General features: G+C 37.0%; 1 protein-coding gene across 2 annotated transcripts in view; it reads left to right on the forward strand.

The window, feature by feature from the left end:
- Positions 1-1101: 1101 nt before the first annotated feature.
- The window catches only part of LOC110853349 (GATA-binding factor C), a 36802-nt gene continuing 14420 nt past the window's right edge, over positions 1102-23483 (forward strand). Inside the window, exons 1-3 of one of the 2 annotated variants that reach the window (XM_022101613.2) lie at positions 1102-2039; positions 5085-5708; positions 6731-6876. In XM_022101613.2, the coding sequence (XP_021957305.2) occupies positions 1892-2039; positions 5085-5708; positions 6731-6876 (918 nt within the window). In that variant the 5' untranslated portion in view covers positions 1102-1891. The remainder of the gene's footprint in view (positions 2040-5084; positions 5709-6730; positions 6877-23483) is intronic. The other variant, XM_035854436.1, reaches the window with a different exon arrangement.

Genomic DNA, 23483 nt, shown 5'->3' on the forward strand with positions numbered 1-23483 from the left:
GTTTATGGGCACGAGATTTTGTATAATGACAATTTATTTATGAGCGAAAATCACCTCAGATAGATCAGACACGTTTTTATCCAATCTTGACTTATCTAACTTGTCATGTCACTCATTAAAGGGGGCTAAGCATTGTTGTGACATTTAGCATACATATTTACATACGTTCCATACCGTTCTGCTCTAAATAGTTGCAGGGCATGACTTTTTTTTACGTGATATTCATAAATTATTGAGAAAAGAATTGTGCAAAGAATTGCAAATAAATCAAATTAAATTAAATTAAGAAATTGAAAATATGTAGTTGGTGTGTCGACATTAGATGCAACTTGCGCCAGTGTTAGCAATTATTTAACTATGGAGCAAGTCGCCTTGAATTATTTGCTTTACCAAAACGTCGTTGTTGTTTCAGGTTTAATTTAATACTAGTGATTTTTTCACATCCAACCACCTAAATTTATATAATTTATATTACTAAATACATATATTTTTGCATTTTGGCGTCACTGTTACACATTTTACTTAAATTAACAAAATTCCCGTTTTAAAATTTTCGCCATTCGGTATTGTACCCATTTCCCAGAGAAAATTTGGTTTCTGGAGCTAATTATGTAACCGATTTATATCACCAATCTCCGTTCAACCTTGATTACAAAAACGCCGTTTCTCATTTTATCCCCCAAAATTATTTATTTTTCCTCCTAAATAAATTATATTTTACCCCATTTTTACATTTTCGGCGTCCTTATTACCCATTTTATAAAAATCCATTTCTGTCCCCCCGATTATACCCCAATCTCATCTTCACCATTCAAATCAGTCCTTATTTCATGAAAAGCTATCTCTCCTCTCCTCGCTCCTCTAACCATCCACGAACTGGCCGTGCAGCCCAACTTGCTCCATGGAATATCGCGTCGCCACGGAGGAGGCAGTCGAAACGCGATGAAAGCTTTCGCCTCGTTGGCTGATAGCATTTCTGCCAAGGCGGAGCCCCATTTTCGATCCCCCTCCGCCCAAAGTCAGCAGTAAGAGTGACCAAACTACCTTTTTCCACTACTTGATACCATACTATCCTTCTCGTCAGTCTCACTTTAGTTGGCCGCAGCAGTGCTGGTGGATTGGACTGAACTTGAGAGGATTAAACACTCACTAACCGAATTGTTATAAGAAGAAGAAGAGTTGCTTATTCAATGCATCTCGTCGTCATATAGCAGCGTTTATACGATCTCGACTCATGCTGTATTGTGTGTGACTGACTTTGTACTTTTTGGTACAGGCCGAGATAAGATAACTCGTCTACAAGATAAGCTTTTTGTTACCATTTTATCACTCATCACCAACCAAACAACAAGGACTCTGCTGTTCCTGCTGCACTCCGACTGCATTGATTACTGATTAAGGAACAAGATAAATAATAAAAACAAATCGATGCATCTCTTAATTCTCATCTGATAAGTACTTAGCGTATACTTAGTTTTGGTCGATAAGAATGACACTAATAATGCGAATTGGTCGCACTTTTTGTGACAATTTTTCATGACATAGTATGAAAAAGTGTTACGAGTAAAAGTAGTGACCCTTCATTCATATTTGGAAGGAAGTAAAAGTGCATCTTTCTAAGAATTTATAAAGTGGGTGGAATTCCTTCATCTGTTTCATGTGATAAGTATTTAAAACAAGATAACGTGTTATCGGGTGGAAGTGAACTGATAATTTTATTCTCAAATGAATGGTAAATCTTAACAGTTTAACATGCATCCATTATTTGGAGGCGATTTGAAATCTTGAACATACAAAATGTGCAGAAACACAAATACAATTGTCAGGATTTTTGTGGCGTGAGTGAGTGGAAACATTAAATACTAATACAAAAAAAACGTGTTGAATTGTGATGACGCGTGAGACGAATCTGGGTGTGTACATGGAGCGCGGAGGTTTTGGGGGGGAGGAGGCGATGGGCGCAGACGGATTCTTCGCCGACCCACGCGTCGCCAGATACTACTCGCAACACAGCGTCATGCAGTCCCAGTACTCACAAAGTAAGGACAATTATTTAAATATGTAAATTATGTGCATATGCAAAATTATCTTTAAATTTTTTTAAAATTCTCAAAAATTCATTAATTAGCTTTCACCAGTAATAATTTCTTCATAAATTGTATCTCGTCTCATAAAGTAAGGACACAATTTGCTCAAACATAATGTAAAATTATCTCTCAAATTCTCAAAATTTCATTAATTACTTTTCGCCCGTATGTAATTAATATTTCATGAACTATCTCTACTCCCCGATTAATGCACAATTCTCACATAATTAATCCCCCAACACAATTAAGGTTTAACTCAATGAATTAATAATTAATCAAGTCGGCATACATATTACGTTAAATGTCATCATTAAAAAGTACATACGTATAGAAAAACAAGCTTAAATTTTGGCACGAGAGAGAGAAACCCGAACTTGCCCATTCATAATTAAAGATCTGATAAGACACTAATCTCCGGCTGGATCTGAGGAATAAGACCGTCTTGCTCCTGCTCCTGCATATGGGAGCAAATCAGTCAGAAATGCATAAACAGGCATTATTTACATCACGCTATCCTTAATATTTCTAAATATTTCTGGCTATAGCATGACAAGGTAAATTCAGTTCCGTTCTTTTCTTGGCCCATGAAATGCATGCAACTTTTTTCATATACATTTTTTAATCTCGCCAAGATTTTCCATCACCTGTCTCACGTCGCAATTTATGATCTGGAAAATTAAATCGCCGGTTTTGCAATTAAAAATTAAATTGATTCGAAACTAATAAAAATAATTTTCTTACTTACCAAATCCGCCGGAAATCTGAGCAATTGAATTCATTACCTGGCTTTCATTTGACGGCGGAAGTGAGTGGCGGCTGAAATTCTTTGTATTTATTATTTTACTTTGGTAAAAATTTGGCGAATAAATCACATTCTTCTTCCATCCTTCACATAATTTTCCACCATGAAAGATTAATGAGTAATTAGTACACAAATACCGTATAAAAGTGTTGCAGAGTCCATTATTTCGCTATTATTATTCGGACCTCTCCTTTCGTCTTTATCTGAAAAAAACAAGGCTGAATTATGATATGAAATGAATTACGTAATTATATTTATATTTATATTTACGATGTTAAAATGAGACTGCATCATTTTGACTTGTGTTTCCGATTCCGAGATAATTAATGATGATCCTGATGTTAATCTGTTAAGTATTCTGCGGCGGCTGTAGCCAAACTGCAGGTAATCGCGCATAGATCGCCAGTTGGAGAAGGTTAGTTTGTGGTGTGACCTGAAGAAAATTACTGCATTTTCGTCAAAAATTATTTAAGTATGTACAACAATGCATGAGATTTTTATCTTGAGTTCAGGGTAAAATGTGCATCTAAATAAATTTCTGGCAAAATTGGCAAAATTCTTGTGAAAACGTGCCAATTTTTGAAAATAAATATCTAATTTATTATACTTGCAGTACTTTTCGTCGTTTTAAATTGTTGTGAAAACCTGCCAATTTTTAAAAGAAATACAACAATATCCGCTTTACTGCCGTACTTTTAGCCGTTTTTCTCTCATTTTACGGTGAAATGTGTACATACATACATTGTAATAATCCCTTTACGCACTGTAGTTGCGGTTAACATGCAGCATGATTTTTTAGCCGATTCCTCAGATTCTGATTAGTATCTTTGGTATGAGTTTCTTAATTAGAAATAAAATTAATTGCACAGCACAAAATTTTCAGATTTTTATGCAGGATTACAACTACACATTAAGGCTTTGAATTTGAACTGAATCACAAATCGGAGAAGTAAATATAAATTGAATACGTGTGTTTCGGAAGGTTGATTTTCTCTTCCGGTTGGTTGCCCAAAATCAGATTTTTATTCATTTCCAATAGTTTTTGTGCGTATAAAAAATATAAAAATATAAGTTTATTCAGATCCGGATTAAATCATATCATTATATTTTTCCTTGTTCTACATAATGCCTAATAATTAATACGTGATTGTTGCAGCGCGTAGCATTTATTTAATATCTGAGATGAACATCACCTCACCGACCGAATTGTACAAATACACATCGTATTAATAATTTTGTTACAGATTTTTGTACTTTTTTTTGTTACTATTTTCCCTCCGCGTGTTAACAGCAGCATTAAAAATAAAAGTCAGCCAGCATAACTGAAGGTATTTACTTGTAAATTTTTAATTGGCATGTTTAATCGTTGAGGTGGTTTACGACGTATCAGTTGCAAAATCAACGGCTTCCTCGCCCCAGTGAGTGACTTGCTGGGTTGGGAAATCCCTTTTTTAAGGTGTCCAAATTGTGCATCTTTTATGGTCAGAATTGCACAAAGTCGCAGGCTTAAGGCAACCCTGGTTGGTTGGTCAATCGTATTTATCATTAGGAGGAAAGATTATTGGGATACAAAATTTCTTATCGTGTGTGTAACAAGTCGTGGTTTTTTTACAGCGTTACTGGGTGATGTGCAAATGAAAAGTTTGGTTTGGTTGGACATTGATGGCAGCAATTTAAGATTTTTTTTAATGAGGGGAACGAAATAATGGGTAATGATCAGTTTGTTGTGGTAATAAAGGTTTAAGGACGTGACGATTTGTGGATGGATGAAATTTTGATTTTTTGTTGAGAAAAGGAGAGAAATTAAAATTATGGGATTGTTTCAAGATGCAAAATTAGTGTTAACGTCTTGGTCAAAAAATTGTTAAAGTCGACACATTTTTAAGCATTTATCGGCTCTGGGAATTTATTTTAAAATTCTGGATGACAAATTTGCAGTCTTGTGAGGTTTGAGAGCCAGTTTCAATAATTTACAAATGTTCTGAATTCTTCTTAAATTTGAGGTCTGCTCCTTCGTAAACGGAGTGCATATGCATATTTATTGGTAACTCCTTGCTCTACAAATTTCGTTCAGAATTTTAAAATAAATTCCCAGAGCCGATAAATGATTAAAAATTATGCTAATTTTGGCGATGAGTCCTAAGTTTAATTTTCCGATGAAAAGTTGTCTTATCAAATTTTATATTTTTTTTCAGTGGGTCGCATGACTTCTCACGTCGCCTCGTCGAACAGTCCCCCCGTATCCGGCGGAGGCGGTGGCGGCGGCGGCGGGAGTGGTGGGGGCTCCCTCTCCGGCGGGGGAGGTCACCTGTCCGCCGTGTGTCGCCCCCAGTTCCACCAGCCCGCCTCGCTGCACCACCCTTGGCTGGGGGAGCGTGGCTGGACGATGCCTTCGTCAGGCTACAAATCCTTCCCCTTTCCCCCCACGCCGCCGAAGGACTCGTCCACCCCGGAAGCCGCGGGGACCACGAATGGCTCCGACTACTCGTCCTGCCCGTCCTCCGAAGATCTCAAAGTGCCCCCGAAAGGGAGAGAAGGTGTGGTTGACTACTACAACAACAACTACTTCCCCCCCGCCTCCCACCAACATTTCCTCTACCATTCCTCCTCAAATAATAATAATAATAATAACCACTCCTCCTCCTCCTCCTCCCACAACCACCATTCGAGTAGTAGTAGCAAAAATAATGCGTCCAGTTCCTCGCCCACACCCACTTTCCTGACGCCCACGTCCTCTTCCTCCTCCTCAAAGTCCAACCCTAGTTCCAACAATTCCGCCAACTCGAACTCGCAGAGAAACAAGAGTCGAACTAGTGCTGGTAAGAAATGAAAGGGACATTTTCGAGGAGAAATTCATAAAAATTTTAAAAACTAAACTCTCAAACTTTCAAATTTCCGCATACTAAAAAAATTCAGGGGAACTTTTACATAACAAAATTTATGCTCTAAACTCCTCCTTCTTTAAAATAGCAAACTATTTTCTGCTAAAAAAAAACACGGGAATCTTTCGCATAACGAAATTTATGCTACGGTAAAACTAATTTTTTCCGGATTGCTACTTGTAAATCTATAATATGACATAACACAATTGCATTTTTGCCAAATTTTTCTCATCGGCTTTTAACTCTTCTTCTCGCTCTACGTTTCTCCTGCGATTTCGACAAGGTCCAAAATATTCGTCCGATTTGATTACGCAAATCGCAATTATGACAGAAAAAAAAGGAATTATGATCTAACTAAATACGACAACTTTAATTATTAACGAGTCGATTTTTTTACCCAATTTTATCCACAAATTACTTTTTTTACCGTTCCATTTCTAAAAAAAACCTTTGTTTTTAATGATTTGTTTTTACAAGGTGTACTCGAAAACTAATCAAAACTACGAAACCACCACCATCACAACTTAATCACCTCCCCCTTGTTAAACCTGGATTGGATTAGTTACCTTATTTTACTTTCTGTTGCTTATCTTAATTTGTAATTATTTAGGTGAAATACTTGAGCTCCACTTACTTTACGACTTTGGGAAATGCAACTGACTTAACTTTTCCATACTTATCTACATAAATCTGCTTTTCCCATGATTTAACCATCCTTTTCTTCTACTAGTAGTACTAATTTTTATCTCTACATCTCCTTTATTGCTGCTCGGTTATTCCTTTATTTAGTGCAGTTGTTTGCTGGTACATCCGATTTTTCCATGTTTATGTCTTTTTTCCCCGCTTTTTATGACCTCAACCACTCTTAATTTCGTATGTACGTTGCTGTTTAATTGGGCAAATTGGTTAATTTGTGGGGTTAGAGAGAATTAAATGTATCCTTGTTTTGTTATCATCAGAGGGTCGTGAGTGTGTCAACTGTGGGGCGACGTCGACCCCTCTCTGGCGTCGGGATGGGACGGGTCACTATTTGTGTAACGCTTGCGGTCTCTACTACAAGATGAATGGGCAAAATCGACCACTTATCAAACCAAAGAGACGACTTGTAAGTGTACAAATTTTTTTTTTGCTAGTTCTGGGCATAATTTTAGGCAAAATTGCAACGAAATTATGAGCATCTTAGCTGAATTTTAATCACCATTAAAATAGATCAAATAAGTGGCATCATTATTAGATATGTCCCTGTTAGAAATCTGGTATAATCACGTATATATTAAAATTGATACCACTTGGTAGTAAAATTATACCGGTCCGTAAAACTTTGCTGCATAACGACATGGTAAAACTTGAATATCGAGCTATTACTGCACGATATTACTTATCAATACCACGTTGGTATTATTTTAATACTGGGTTTCTAAGAGTGTATGCAAACCACATACGCGTATCTTCGTGTACTCCATTTCTTAACTTTTTTTAATTACACACAATATTTAGACATACGATCAGATCACCCGTTACACATGTACATACACGAGATGAGACTAATTCGAGGTTATTATATTTACGGTTTGCATGATGCTCAGCTCACACAGAATTAGAATTCTGCCCATGTTTACTTAGCGTAATTAAGTTAAATGAAAGTAAAGTGGTCCGGTCTGGTCCGTTGTTATTGGTCGTCGTCGTCATTTTTTTTCCTGAGAGCATACATAATTTCTAAGTGCTGGTCCAGTTTTCCAGTCCAGTTGACTTGGTTAAGAAGCCATTTGTTCACTTATAACCAAACCACAAACGAATTTGGTTGATTGTCTCCATGCTGTATATCAACTTGTTAGTTTAATTGGCACTGAAATAACATAACACCGGGTGACGAGTCCTCCTCATCGCAGACCTTTTAAGGCTTGATCCTCATTACAATTACACAGGCCTCTCTCTCTCTCAAGGTTGCTGTTTTCTGGCCTCTCGATAAAATAATTCGTATGAATTTAGAGAATTTCTTAGCTTCGAATTTTTGGTTACCGTTGAGTTGATGTCAGTAAGTCGTTGTTTGTGAGGGAAAACGGGTTTTGAGACTTTCTGGCTTAAAAACTCGTAATTATTTCCGGTGCACAAAAACAGGGGCATCACATCACATACACATTTTATTATTAATATCCCTCCTTTGATGTATATGTTACATAAACTCTTCTCCTTCCTTCAGAGCGAGGCGTAGTTTACTCCATTTCCATTTATTTATCTGGTGAGTAAGTAAATGGTGGGTGGGTGGTGGACGTGGACGAAGTCAAGTCGGTGTCGAAAAAAGTCATGAATTTTTTGGACAGCATATTGCATCCTCCTCTCCTCTCATTCACCTTCTGACACGAACCAACAACTTGTGACTCGAATTCGAATCAGCTATGTAAGCATGTAAATTGTGGAACGTAACAGATGATCCGTTTAAGCAAGTAAATGTGGTCATTCATCAGGAGCACTTATTTTTTGTGGTGGGATTCTTGTTCGAAGTTCGATTGGCGAATTTTCAATTGTGCAATTTATGTATGGATGATTCATTTAAGTAAATGTGGTCATTCATCAAGTTTTTGTAGAAAAATTCTTGTCCAGTCAGAAAGCTGGCGAATTTTCTAGGATGCAAATTTATGCAGAAGACAAAATAAAGATTAATTTTTCAGGCAAATTATACATTATCCGGTTGGCGAATTTTCAATTTGCAATGTATGCGAAAAACAAGATCAATTTTTAGAAATGCAAGCTTGACGTGCGTATATGGTGAAAATAAGAGTGGATCCACCCCCACCATAAAATCAAGTAAAATAACAGACCCTCTAACTCACTTACTTCATAAACGATCGTACTTGTACTTTCAAACGCCATAAATGTAACCTTGCCCTGCATTTTTACCTTCATTTTCGTGTGATGATGAGGAGCTTGGTTGGAGTGGGTGCATGTCATGTCATCCATTTACTGAGGGTGCATTACATACACGAGCAAAAAAAAGTGAAGGTCCGTCGTTGCCGTCGTCTCGTCTATGGAATAAAATATCATCACAATAATTCATAAATACAGAACTGGGCCATTTCATAAATGAATAAAGTCGTGTTGTTTGTCTCTCTTTTCTTTTATTGAAATTCATAACTCATCCAAAACACCAAAAATAGTGTGACGTGTCTGTAGCATTTTGCATGTCCCGTGTGTTAAATAATTTCGTGTCTGGGAGGAGCGTATTTTTATTTTTACATAATTGCGTGATCTGATAAGTACGAATTGTTGAATGAATTTTTTTCCATTGCATACTACAAAATGCAATGTTAAACGGTGGCAAATATTTGGCTCGATGTCTGCCCAACAGAATTTTATGATGATTTCATTTCATAATAAAATATTCTGCAAGTTCCTCCCCGGAATTTTGACTCATTAACTCCAATTATTGTACAAGAAATCGTCAATTATTATTATTTCTGGTTCAAATTGGAAGATTTTGGAGGTAAATGTGTGTCCATCCAAAATTAGAACAGGAACGAAGCACACATAACATGCAACATTTTAGCGGGCGAGTTTTTATTATTTTACGAAGCGTAGGATAGGAAATTGCTTGGGTGAAATTGCCTCCTTTAAGAGAGAAGTGGAACCTCCCGTAGTAATAAAAGAGCATCGGCAGCAAGCAACCAATTTCTATTGTTCCAATAAAAAAAGCAAACCACGTAATAAAAGGGTGGTTAACTCGAGGTCGAGTAGTCGGGTTGAATATGATGATGATATAACATATATAAGCAGAGGGCGGATATGTATGGATTTTCAACTTTTTCATTGGATGATGACCACCGGTCAAACGTTGTGGTGTGTTCGCTAACTCGAAAAGGTCACTAAATTTTCAAAATATTTTCACATATTTTCACATATTTCTAGGTTTTCAAAAATAAAATTATAGATATTTCCGATATTATTTGAAAAATATGGTCGTAAATCTTTTAGATAGTTTTTTGAAAAATAGATATGCTTCTAAATATTTCAACGATGCGAGACGATTTTTTCGTTCGAAGAAATTTTACCACAAAAAATTCAGAGCTTTACATTTAAAAAATCCCAATTTTGTTTTTTGTACATATTTCGTAAATATTTTTGCGTTTTTTTATAAATATTAAATACATATTTCAGGAATTACCCTTAAATACATATCCGCCCTCTGACAATTCCACTGCCACATAGCTAAAACTATCTACTTCCAGTCTGACCAAGGATTATTATTAAGTTTTAAACTTTAACTATTTATTACTTACTCCTTTTCTAATACGTATAACACAACACAACATCGTATTTAATTCACATTGACGTACATACATAGATACTTTTTTTACCCACAAAAATTGACGAATTCTCCCCCAGGTGAGTTTTACAGAATTTAACATCTTGTTAATAATTGGCTTCCTTGAACCTGAAAATAAGTAAGTGAGCGAGGTGAAGTGAGGCAGTAAAATTTAATTCAAACAGCTCAAAACCAAAATCATCTCTTCTTAAGAAGAAGAAAAAAAGGGTCATAAATAACGTGAGATTTTTGGGCATAAAATACTTACGTACGGGACAATTTACTCTTCATTTTAAAGCTTCTGGTTTTTCTACCCATTTTTCCTTAAGGAAAACGAAGCTTCTGGTTGTCAGTCAAATTCTCACTTTGGTCTTAATCCTCCGTTGTCATCATGACTATTCACAATCACAATTTGTCACTAGTCGTCTCATGCATAAATAAAGGGTGCAGAGTTAATGGAAGGTTGTTTTGTATAGTGGAGCGATTCGGTGTGAAATTGGTGTATTGTGTGGTATGTGAGAGGACGAGGTGTAAATTATTGTCACCAAAACCCAAACCATTGCTTACCTGTCGGAGAAAGAGAAAGAGTGGAAGTTGTTTTGTAAGGATGAATTTTTCATGGGCGTCGTTCTGTTGGGGAAACATTTTCGTAAAGTTGGACATAAAGTTGAACACTTTTAGTGCATTTTGCTCGCATTGGGAAATCGCACGGGAGGGACGGAAAGGAAAGAAAGTTTTGCTGGGTTGATGGTTTTCTTCTGACGTAGGTACAAATTTTAGTGGGAAATTGAGACAAATCTTAAAGTGCATGAATTACGACACGAAAACTTTGAGAAAAAATAAATTTTTGCACATTTTCAGAATTAAATAGGTGCACACTCTGTTTTCAGCTATGCATAATTAAAGTATTCTGTACATACATTATAGCGTAAAAACAATATTACGAATTTAAAAAATAAATTTTACATATTTTCAAAATTGAATTAAATTTCTAGGCGCACAAATCTATCAATTTATGCACAATTTTACATTTTTTTGTCTACTTCAGCGAACAAAGTAACAAACAAAAAGTGTCATCCGTAAATATTTTAGCACAAGTTGAAAACGGATAACAATTCCTAACCTTCTAAAATTTTAAATATTTGCGATTTTTTGTTACATAATTTCAGAAATAATTTACACATATAGAGTTTTGTACTTTACATCTGCAAATTTTTACATGATTTCATAACTAGGAAAATAAATTTATAGGTGCGCAACTCTCTCAATTTCTGTCGTTTTTTTGTACCTCGTTCAGAAAAGGAAGTGTGTTCCTAGGCTTCCATTGCCTCCATTCCATTTCCCATAATATTTAGTGATTGGTCCCGCTGTTAGTTTTCCCCCATAAATAAAAGTGGGCATGTACCCGTGATCGTAGCGGGTTTTTCGGGCCGTGAGGACATGATGGCTATGAATATTTGAAAAGGGATGGATGGATGGGAGAACGGACAGGTGAATGCATCCCCAATTCTCATTCTTAGCCCTTACATACGCTGGCTGGCAGCTATTTGTTGGCAAAAAGCGAGGACGACGACGACGACGATGACGAGATAACATCTCCGCCCAACTTCCGTCCTCCACACTTTTTACACTTTTCCTCCATTCGTTCCTCCTCTTTCTTCTGTTTAAAACAGTTTAAAGAATTTAGTAGCTGGTTGTTTCTTCTTGGAGACGAAATGCAGACATCACCCATGCAAATTAAGGTAAACACCAATTTCTCTGAGTAAATAGGAACTACTTGTTCCCGTCAAGGGAGGAAAATTGGCTTTTTAATTGAGCTGTTTTGTCTCAAACGATGGATGGAGAGGGAATAGAAATTCGGTGGAAATGAGGAGGCGGGTAGCACAGCCGCGGTGGTTATTACTTATTCACCACTTTTGCTTCTTATTATTCCGAAAAGAAGAAGCAGAGGAGGGAAATTGCAGGGAAGAAAAATCCAGTCCAGGTTTTTCTTTATGCAGTGGATTCAAATGTATGGAATAATCTGGTTCGCCATCTTAGCCAAATATGTAGCTTCCAATTGTTTAGAATTCGTTTCTTCAGTTCGTTATGTAAAAGCGTATAGTTTTTCATGGAGAAGAAAATGCATTTTCATTTTTCTGCAAATGTCAACCATGGCACAATATTCCGACTTCTTTTTATGAGCTTCTCAACACTGTGTAACACGTTGGATTGCATTGGGGAATGAGTAACATATGTCGTAATTGTAATGGCCTACGCCACACCGAATTCTTATTCTGCATGGAGCAGAGTGGACTTATATACATATTCCCACCACTTTCACTCTCTCTCTCTCTTATCGTTTGCCATCGGTCTCCTGGATACATCCTCCACACCCACTCACACACACACACCTTGCTCGTTGGTCGATGATGCACACATTATTATGTATCGCAATCAAAACGCGATCTACAAACTGCACCGAAATTGTGGCATGAGTTCTATTTTAATGGAGGATAAAAATATATTTAGCATCGTAAATGGAGGAAAATTTAGGAAAATTTTTTGTGAGTATGCAAATTAGGCGGAAATAATTTTTTGATTCTTTTTACATATTTTAGCATATTTTTTTTCATAAGGAGTTTGGGTTCGGTGGTTGGAGTTAAGTTTTATTCGGCCGAGTAAATTCTGGTGAAGGAAACTTGGCAAAGGTTTGTCACGTCACGAGTCTGCTCTTCCCGTGTAAAAAAATCAATGAGGAATTTTGATCTTAAGTCCGATAAACTGCCTTCGTCTTCCTTCCCTCCCTCCCTGCTGAACTGCACTTTTGTACGAACGATGCCTGTGTACGATGTACCAAACCCAGCTCTTTTAAGCGATGTGTACATATTCACAAAAGTACGTAGCTCTCTGTTCTTGTAAACGTAAACTAAAAACAGCAGTACTTTGTTGTACAGTAAAAGGATTAAAATTCTGGTATAGCTACGCAAACAAGTTGAGATTGTTGGGAAAAGTGAGACCAAAAATGAAGAATATTTGGTTTTTAGGAAATGTTGTAAAATAGGAAATAGAAAATCTTGTATTGCCTCTTCTTGTGTATAAGGAATAGTCTACAAGCGTATTTTTTGCACTCATTTGACACGGACAACCCTATCGCATCCAATTTCCATCTGCCACCACCAATAACCAGCCACCATTAAGGATACCCTCTCAACAAGAGTGTCCAACTAACAACCCAACTTTTCCTATCTCCACCTCCACCAACCACGAAATCTACTCTTACGTAATCTCATCATTGAATTCAGAATTTACAAGATTTTGATGAAATTTTCATCAATTTTCTTAACATAAAATTTTCTTCGAGGACACAGAAATAAATGCCTCTAACACGAAATTCACTCTTACTCTCACGTTACGTAATCTCACCATTGAATTTAGAATTTACAAGATTCGGATAAAATTTTCCTGTCTTTTTATGAATTTTCTTAACATCAAAATCTAAATTTTCCTTTAATCCGGACACAGAAAAAGATACTCCTCCTCCAAAATCATACATATCTTTTTCGAAACAGCAGCAGCAGCGATTTGCTCTTAATCGATACCATCACTCAAGCAAAGAAAGGGTTAAAGCCGTCCATTCCATTCCATTTGTGGTGTAATAGCCCTTGCATTTGCTCGTGTTTTACTCCCGTCTACATCCATACATCGCCTTCAGTTCATTTATGAATGCATGCACTCACTTTACTTGCTCACATCTTCTGTCCAAGTCTAAACATCAATTTGAAAATTCAATTGTATGCAAATTAGTCTGAGACTAAAACTTTAAATAACGTCCGCCCTCTTTTTTCCACTCGAACGGTTTGCAAAGGTTGGAAATGGCGTTACTTTTTGGTTACTTGGTTGTCTGTCTATGTTCTCTGATTGAAGTATCGAGCCAGCCGAACAATAGGCTCAAATGTGAAGTCTTCTCCAAGTGTAAACGTCCTGTAGAAGAGTTTCATTGGCTTATTTATTACAAGAAGAAGAAGACGACGGACAGAATTCGATACAACCGTCAAATTAGTTTGGTTGGTCGAGAAGGTTGAATAATAAAAAGTAATATTGTTTGTCTTCTCGATTGAAAAGTCAACTTAAATTGCGCATTGTTCCGTTTAAATGAAATTGAAGAGGTTTCTTTTTTTATCAGGAATAAAGTCGTAATTGACAAATGATAAGATATATTTTTGATGGGAAACTAAAAATTTCATGGCAAAGTTTATCACATGAATGATTTATTCGCAATGTTTTTTTTTGTGCCAATATTTTGACAGAATTTAGTTAGATCTGGCTCAATTTCTCTCTCTTTGGAAAAAAATCAATGAGCAATTAGTATTTTTCTGTGGAGGACTAAATTTCTTAGGGGAATAGGGTAAGAAAATTACTCTGCCTTATTATTCACTAGCGGATAATGGTGAATAATAAGGCAGCGTAATTTTCATAATTACTGACTCATTCCATCCATTGAAGGGGTATGATGACAGGTTGTTACATTTTTCGCAATTTTTTTCCGCTAAACTTGTGGAGGTAGGTAATAACCTGTCATTTTATGGAGAGGAATTTTGTCCAAGAAATACATATTTCGGGGGACGCGGACCTAATAATTTGCTCGAGACGGCATTCAATATTTGTGATGACAGTTTCATTCTGGAATGACCGACGAATACGGGAAAATTTCCATAGAAGAGCCTTCATAATTCGGTAGATTTTCATAATTTGGTCACAATTTGCGTAAAAAATTTCCGACTGAGGTGATTACATACCTAAAAAATTCCCATTTTACTGGCAAAAAAGCCTTAAAAATTCCGCACGTTTTCGTAATTTGGCCACAATTTGTGTAAAAAAATTAGCAAAATATGTCCGACCAAGTATCTTTACAAGCAAAAATTCCCATTTTACTGACAAAAAGGGCTTCATTTTCCCAATTTCGTCACAAAGTGTGCAAAATATTTGCCGAAATGCATCCCTTTTTTGCATTTTTGTTTACTGATCACTTTCCGCGATAATTTGTGCGTAACTCTGCCGTCCCACTGAACCGAGTTGAAAGAGAAGAATGAAGATAAGATCGTTATGCTATTAGTTAGTCAGCTTTTTGGCTGGCATGTCTGGTGCATACGTAAAATGACATCCATCCCTACGTGCATACTCCTTATGTGAAGGTACTCATATGTATGTACGTTCAGTGGTAATAATACGATAAGGGTTAATGAATTCTAATCCTAATCTCATCTCAGACTGACTGACTCTGCAGTAAAGCTGTTCATTTTTTGAGCGACTGATTTACTGCAGGTTTTATCTTGTTTCATTGCATTGCACTTATTAAAATTGTCGTGTGAGTAGACAGACAAAGCAGAGGTTGACCTTCACCCTGCGTGGTTTGGTTGGTGGATAAGATCGAATTTGTATCAGATAACCGTGTGTTTTTGCGCCCTTATTTTTTGCGGATTTGGGTGTTATGCTCTTTATGAATTAGATATTCTCATGTTTTTCCTCTTGATAAGAATGAAATAGCAAATATTTTATGTTTAGTGTCGCCTCTCTGAGGAAGCGTTTTTAGCCGAAAAATAATAAAAATAGAGGAAGCGATGACTGCTTATTTTTGAGCGGTTGATTTACTACAGGTTTCATTGCACTTGTTAAAATTGTCGTGTGACTCACAGATAAGGTAAAGGTTGACCTTCACCCTGCAGTGCGTAGTGGATAAGATGGCAGATAACCCTGTTTTTATTTGCCCCCTTAGTTTTTTGCCGACTTGTCTGGGTGTTCTTGCACTTTATGAATTATTACCATGTTTTCCTTCTCGATAAGAATGTGCGTATGTAGTTTTTGAGAAGTAGCAAATAGATATTTTATGCGCAGCGTGAGGAGAGGTTTTTAGCTGAAAAAATTATGAAAATAGAGGAGGCGATGATTTTGACAAGTTGGAAAAATAGACACGACACGATACCACCGAGGAGACGATTGTAAAGCGCTTAACCTAACCTCCATGCATAAAAGAGTGAATTGTTCAGTAGCTTCAATGTCCATACTTTATTTTAACGTGGCTTTTTTACGATATGATATGCGGGGATGGATGTCATCATGATATCGTGTCATGCATGTCAGTCATGTCATTCATGGCGAGGAGGCTTCTTCTTCTCAACGCCTGGTTAATTTCGTGCCGGTAAAAGTCCAGAATTGACAGCCATCTGGGAAATTATAGAACAAATAGTGGAAAAGTTCAACCGAGTGCAAATTATGTATCGCTGGGCCAAATCGAATCTTAAATAAGCGTAGGGGACGATAACCCAGGTCGAAATCGGAATAGTAGTGACTGACCGCCCTCTCCTTGTCGTATCAATCTCGATAAAATATTCAATCTCAATTTCCTTCTCAGAGAAAAAAAACTGATAATGAGTTCTCCCCTATTGATTATGTTATGATGCATGGTGATATGGGTCGATCGGATTATGTGAGTGGTGCTTAGAGCGTTTAATCAGAGTTTTCTGACTAAATATTTCAATCAAAGTTTCACTTTTTTTGGCAATAAATTTGAATGGGATGAATGGAAAATTGCGACAATTTTGACGACATAAATCAAACCAAGATTTGATTATTTTGTGTACGTGTTTTTATCGGTTTTCTCGGGTTACGTGATGCTTATCAGAATTCGAGTAAATGTTTTAATTACGCATTTTTTTCTAGTAATAAATGAGAATGAGATCAAAGGAGAATTGCGACAATTTTGGCATAAATCAAGTCAATTTTTATTCTGCCCGTTTTTTATCGGTTTTATCAAATCTCGTGATGCTTATTGTGTTTAATCACAAATAATTCGTGTAAATATTTCAATTACCAAAAGTTTCCACTTCTTTAGGGAATGAGATCAATTGAGAATTGCGACAATTTTTTACATAAATCAAGTCGATATATTTTATTATTTTGCGTGCCGTATCTGAATAGTTTTTTGTGGAAGGAGGAGGAAATAGCTGTAAGGCAAACCCCACAATTAGACACAATTACGACAAAGTCAACTAACAAAATGAACCAAATTTCTTTCCATTGTGTGTATAAACTTAGCATTTAATCCTCTCTGCATTTACTTATATAAGCATTTACCATACCACAATTTAACTATATAAAAGCGTGCATATTATTCTATCCCACAGAATAATAGAGTAGCATACACATACATGTGCGTCATGTCGGTATTAGCGTAAAGTGCAAATTATCCGTTAATTAAAGGATGAAGGGTGTAATTAGGCACGTACCTACAAACGTATCAAAACTTAAGACAATTTTACATTGTTGTTTTTATCGTTGTTACAAAAGTAACGTATTATGCAGATTATTCCACTTTTTGTGCATGAAAAATATCTACAATGTGCTTCTCTCCTCCATCCATTTCGACGATGTGTATGCGATGCACTCGAAAATAAAAATTGTACGTAACAGAGAAACGCGTCGCGCTTAAATAAGTATTACGACACAGGTTGGGTTTGATAATTGTGAGAATTTGTCTTGCATATCTCCACATCCCATTAATTAATACGAGCACATATTACACCTCCACCTGCACAACTACTCGAGCAAACATCCCACTACATAATTATTGGCAATTTGCATTCTTTGCCAATTTGAATTACTTATTTTTTTGCGAATTTGCACTCAACTACATGATACATGCATATATAACTAAATTACTTACAATGGAGGTCACACAGCGTGTGCTCTCAGATTTTGAGCAAATTAGTGTCAATCGATCGCAAATTTAATTAGTATGAAATTTGCAAAAGACGCGATCTCCAATGGGCACGTTTGACAGAGATATTTGCATCCGAAGAGGAGAAAACGTACAGTAAATTTGGAAAGTGCAAAATTTGTCAACAACTTTAAGGCCATATTTTCTCCTTTTTGGATGCAAATATCTCCGCCAAACTTGCGAATTGGGAGATCGTATCGTTTGCAAATCTCATACTTATTAAATTTGCGATCGATTGGCACTAGTTTTCTCAAAATCGGACAGCATCCGCTGGGAGATCTCCATTCTAAGAAACTGTATAATAACTAATTTTTGCTTCATACATACAAATATTCTCTAAAATCTCTTCTTCTTCTCGCTCTAATTATGCCGATGATGATGACGCGCCGAACTTTGTCGTCCCCGACTTGCATACAAATTGAGATTAAAATCGGCAAAACGCTGTTGTCAGGTGTTATCATCTCGGTTCAAGAGAGTTGCAAGTTTATTTTATGAGGAATAAATGTCACCGCATAAAAGCAAGGTCGTCCACTATCCATCCATCCATCTCCACTTAATTCCCCCTCACTCACTCACTCGCTCACCTGTTGTGCCCTCCCGATAAAACTTGTCATCTTAATCGAACTTATTGCACGATATAAAATCCCTGTCAATCCTCCCTTGTCAATAATAAAAATAAAAAATGTGGCTTTTAACTCACCAATTTTTACTTTTACAATGGTGGGAACTACGACAGCCTACGAGCAGAATAATAATTTTTATTCGATCAACTCCTTTATGTCATCGTGTCTCAAATATAATGTTCACTTTGAGCCCTGACTTGTTTTTCTGTCTTCGACGACTGCCACTAACAAAGAGCAATAATAACGAGCGAGTGAAGAACGGATGCTAGAAAAGTCAAGCGAATTAATTTTATGCACTTTTATCATAAAAAAACTTGACAAACTTCTCCAAGAGTGGATGTCTTGTCCTGTAAGCATTGTTGTCTCATCAAATCCACCAATTATTTTGAGTGTATGTACCCGTGTACATACACTCCAGTGGCCGCGGAAGCGTGGGTGGGGACAGAGGGACAATGTCCCCAGGGTTATTCGATGTCGGCATCATCTGCCCATGTTATATAAACCCCTCCCTCCCCTATCCTGCAATGTTAATGTCCCCACATGTCCCCACGGCTTCCGCGGCGACTGACACACTCCAGAAGGAAACATACTGGTTTCTTACTTAGCTCAGGGGAAAAGTACACGGATGACGAACTGCCCTAAAAATGTTGAACCATCAGAAATCAAGCTTTGTAGCTTCTTCGCACATTTATTTTATAGTGATTGAACTGAACTAAACATGGACGTGGATGTATTTATTATCGACGTGGTGGTGCTAATTTGATGGAAGTTGGGGCTGATTGTAATTGGCAGATGGATTGTTTCAAGGAGGTGCATGGATGGAATAGTATTGCATTTTTGGAGGGTAAAGATATTTACTAAGAAATTTTGAATTTTTAAACAGAAAAATGTAAAATTGTGACGTTTTAAATAAATTTTAAGACAGTGTAGTATTTTATAAATACAAGAAAGATTGTCGGCTCCTTCCGTTTTTTTAAAAAAGTTGACAATTTCTTCATACAACTACTGAGGAGCTTAAACTTGATTCTTTTCATTTGTATCAATTTTTTTTTTAACTTTTGACAATTTCATAACACAAAACTTTTGAACGCCTAAAACTACAGTGCACTTGCATACTTACTAAATGTATGTACAGATTATGTATACGCAATTATGTGGCTTCTGAAGACTCGAACCCGTGTCGTCCATTATTATTATCATTATTATTGTACGACATGAATAAAACATTTGTTGACACTCTTGCGCACTTTTGAACAACGAGTTTGTTTGCATAATATCGTAACAAAGGCGAAGATGACCCGACCAGACTGACAACATGTCATGCGATATTATTACCGCACCCCCACCGGACTCCTCCGGCTTCCTCAAGTTATACCTTTGATTTATTTTATCCATATTCCAAATGGACAAAATGTCAGGCATGATTAATGCCTAATTGTCCACCAACCAAGCTTCACATCTTTTATTGAAATCATTCTTCAGTCCTTGCATTTTTTTAGTGGCAATTTTTCATCCCCGCAAATTGAACGAATTATTATGCAAACATTTCTTAAAAAAGTGAATGATCCCGATTTCCAGAGATGATTATCCAATCTCTCATTTTTCAGTCAGGCATTTTTTTAGGGACAATTTTTCATCCCAACAAATTGAACGAATTATGCAAACGTTTCTTTCTAAAAAAAACTGAGCGACTGATCCCGATTTGATTTGAATTGAAATAAGTTTGATCAATACGGCGGAGAGGGACACACACGTGCCTACAGAGTTCAGAATCTTTGTCGTCGAGTCGAGGCCGGTACTCATAAAAAATGGAGCGGATAGCGTGTGCGTACGGAATAAAAATAAAGATAACATAAAAATGGATGGTGGTCGTATGGGAGATTTCCACCCTGATATTGCCACCCTTTAAGAATAATAGATAAACGACGCGCTCACTCGCTGCTACTTTCAAGGCATCCGATTTATTTATTTAAAGAGGATTCGAGATGATCATATTTTTAAATTCTTGCGAAATTATTGACTTGTGAAGGTTACGTGTTTTTTGTGCGAATTTTTTTTATTCGCGGAAATGTTAACGTCGCGCTGAAACAAAAGTAGATCTATTTTCTTGAATAGAAAAGCTATAGCTTTATACTTCACAATTTCACGATAATTTTCCTATCCCGTAATGTATTTCGATAACATTGCAGGATAGGAAAATTATCGTAAAATCATGAAGTATAAACGCACCTAAAGTAAAGAATGGGATCGGCTCTTTCTTATTTCTTACGCAAAATGTTTTGCGCGTGGTCTGGTGTCAAAATCGATGTCGTTAAAAGCGTCGATTATAGAAAATGACCCCATTAAGATTTCAGCCTGCGATTGAGTCCTTGGTTCGTTCGTGCGGATGGGATGCGCCTCTCGATGGGTTGAATTCCATTAAAGAGAAAGAAGACGCGGCTCCACAGAAGACAAGATAATGGGTGGGAGAAAGCTGCCCGTTCCGTGTCCCGTTGGCATTCCGAACCCCCTGCAAATTCCATCCCTATATACAATCCAATCCCGAGTAAATGGACAATTAACGGGCAGCATTACGAGAGCGAAAATGGGGGCTGGAGAGAGAGAAGAAAAGTTGTTTTATTTTAGTGCCAATTCCTTCCTTGGAGGAATAATTGTCTTTGTTAAGGTGTCTTGTTTTCCAATCATGACAATATTCGAGTAGTGTTTCGGGTTTGTCACGTTTCTTGCGGTGCAAAACAAGAAATGTGAGAAATGCGAGGTGCAAGAAACTGGGAGAAATTGCAAAAAATATTCGCAAATCAACCCACTCGCGTATGAAGTATAGCGCCGGGCCGTAGCTTCTTGCGCCTTGCATTTCTTGCAGGTCGAAATAGTTGCAAAAACCCACTTTTTTTGCAAATTACTACTTTCACCTGGTGCATCGTTCCTTACAATTTTAGCACATTTTTTTGAATTGCAAAGCCAAAAACGCCAGAAATGCGAGGTGCAAGAAACTGCAAGAAAGTGCAAAAAATAAGCCCCATTTAGCCACGCGCCGTATGAAGTATAACGCCAGGGCGTCGTTTCTTGTGTCTTGCATTTCTTGCAGGTCAAAATACCAGCAAAAACACCACTTTCTTGTAGTTATTTCTTGCAAGTGGTTATTTTTGCACCCGAACGAAACACTGAATCCGAGCAGAAGTGGCAATGGCGATGTAATGATGATGACGATGATGAGGAGTTGCGAATAAATTAATAATTTACCCCGATTGCCTCCTTAAACAGGTACATATTTACGTGCCTACGTATGTATGTATGTAAATACTTTGCGTAATCAGAGGAAATTGGTCGTAAAGCTAAACAGATAAATAAATGCGAAGACGAAGGCGCTTACTTACTTTATTGGAACTTGTTCAAAATTTGGGTGACATAAAGTCAATACGGTTTTATTTAAGAGGTTTAAATTGTAAATTAGCTTCGTTGGGAAATATTTAGGCCAGCGGTTAATTCCCCATAATTGGATATGTCTTATATAATGACATGAATTTTATGATGAAAACATGGCATTGGAATTAAAAGACGTGTTCCTGGAGAACATGCTGGCTTTACTTTCACCCCGATTTTATATATTGCACAGCCGAAAATAATCCGAATCTCGGATTGGATCTGGCCGAATTCGGGAGGGGCGTTGCTCTACTAGTCACCTCTGCTCCAATCTCGTCCCATCTCTCAAAAAATGAGACGAGTCGGAATGCAATAAATTCAGGCACTAAGAGCATGAGCTTTTCGCAAGTATATCAATATGTACAAAATTAGCAACAAGTTTTTGCAAATTTTTGCGCTAAATTGTATTGATTCGCAATTCGATATTCTCATCTCTCTTAAAAAATGTTACACTTTTTTGTTGTTCTCCCTTCAATAATTAAATCCAATTCACACCAAGAATTTACATTTCTCGCGAATATATCAATATGCACAAAATTAGCAACAAGTTTTTGCAAATTTCTACTTGATACTCTCATCTCCCAAAAACCGCTACACTGTTTATTCTCTCTTCTTCCCTAATAAAATCCAATTCACACCAAAAATTTCCATTTTATACAAAATTTGCAAAAACCTTATTGCAAATTTTACTTATTGACTCTTCACAACCCGATATTATTAATAGTGTCGACGGTCAAGGCAGTCACTATTTATCAGATAAATTGCTTTTTACTATTTCATCGAATTGGTCGCATGATTGATATTGATTTCTCACATATCTTCCCCCCGTTGGAATTCCGGCCAGCTTTCCTTCCGTAGCGTAAAAAGTAGTATCGTATCAATAACTGGGTAATGTAATTCATGCATTATTATCGTCCACCTGCGACTACTCATCCCACCCGTAAATAGATAAGTAACCTGCGATGAGGTGCGTATGTGTACCTATATCAGAGCCACGTAAATACATAAAAGGTGCCTATCCTCACTACCAGGATTATTAGGCCGATACATTATTTATACCCCGAGTTTGATTAAGATTAGTGAAATGGGGCGAGTTTGGCTGATTAAACGGAGTCAAGTAGATTGCCTCTTGTGAATAATTAATGTTTTATTAATCTGGAGAGAGAGAGAGATGATTTGATTGGATTGGAATTAGAGGCGGAGGCTCATTAAGAATTAATGGATGGTTCGTTCGTGGCTGCTTAAACTTGGTCGTCGATCCGTTTACATACAAGACTTGAATTGGAATAGATTGCATCATTTATCAAACGGCAGATAGAACCATCCACTCGTTTAAGTTTTGATGCTACATTTATTATTACGGAGGGACAATCTATTACACAGCGATGCGGACGCGATGGGGGGTATCCCCGTCGTCTTTGTTGAATCAGGGCCAAGGTATGTCACCCAGAGTCCAACAGTGGCCGCGGAAGGACAGGGGGACAATGTCTCCACGGTTGTTCGATGTCCCCATCATCTGCCCATGTTAGATAAACCTCTCCCTCCCCTATCCTACAATGTTAATGTCCCCACGGCTTCCGCGGCCACTGTCCACCACCACCACCGAATAT

This window comes from Folsomia candida, unplaced genomic scaffold (genome assembly GCF_002217175.1).
Source record: "Folsomia candida strain VU population unplaced genomic scaffold, ASM221717v1 Fcan01_Sc008, whole genome shotgun sequence".
Classification (NCBI taxonomy): domain Eukaryota; kingdom Metazoa; phylum Arthropoda; class Collembola; order Entomobryomorpha; family Isotomidae; genus Folsomia; species Folsomia candida.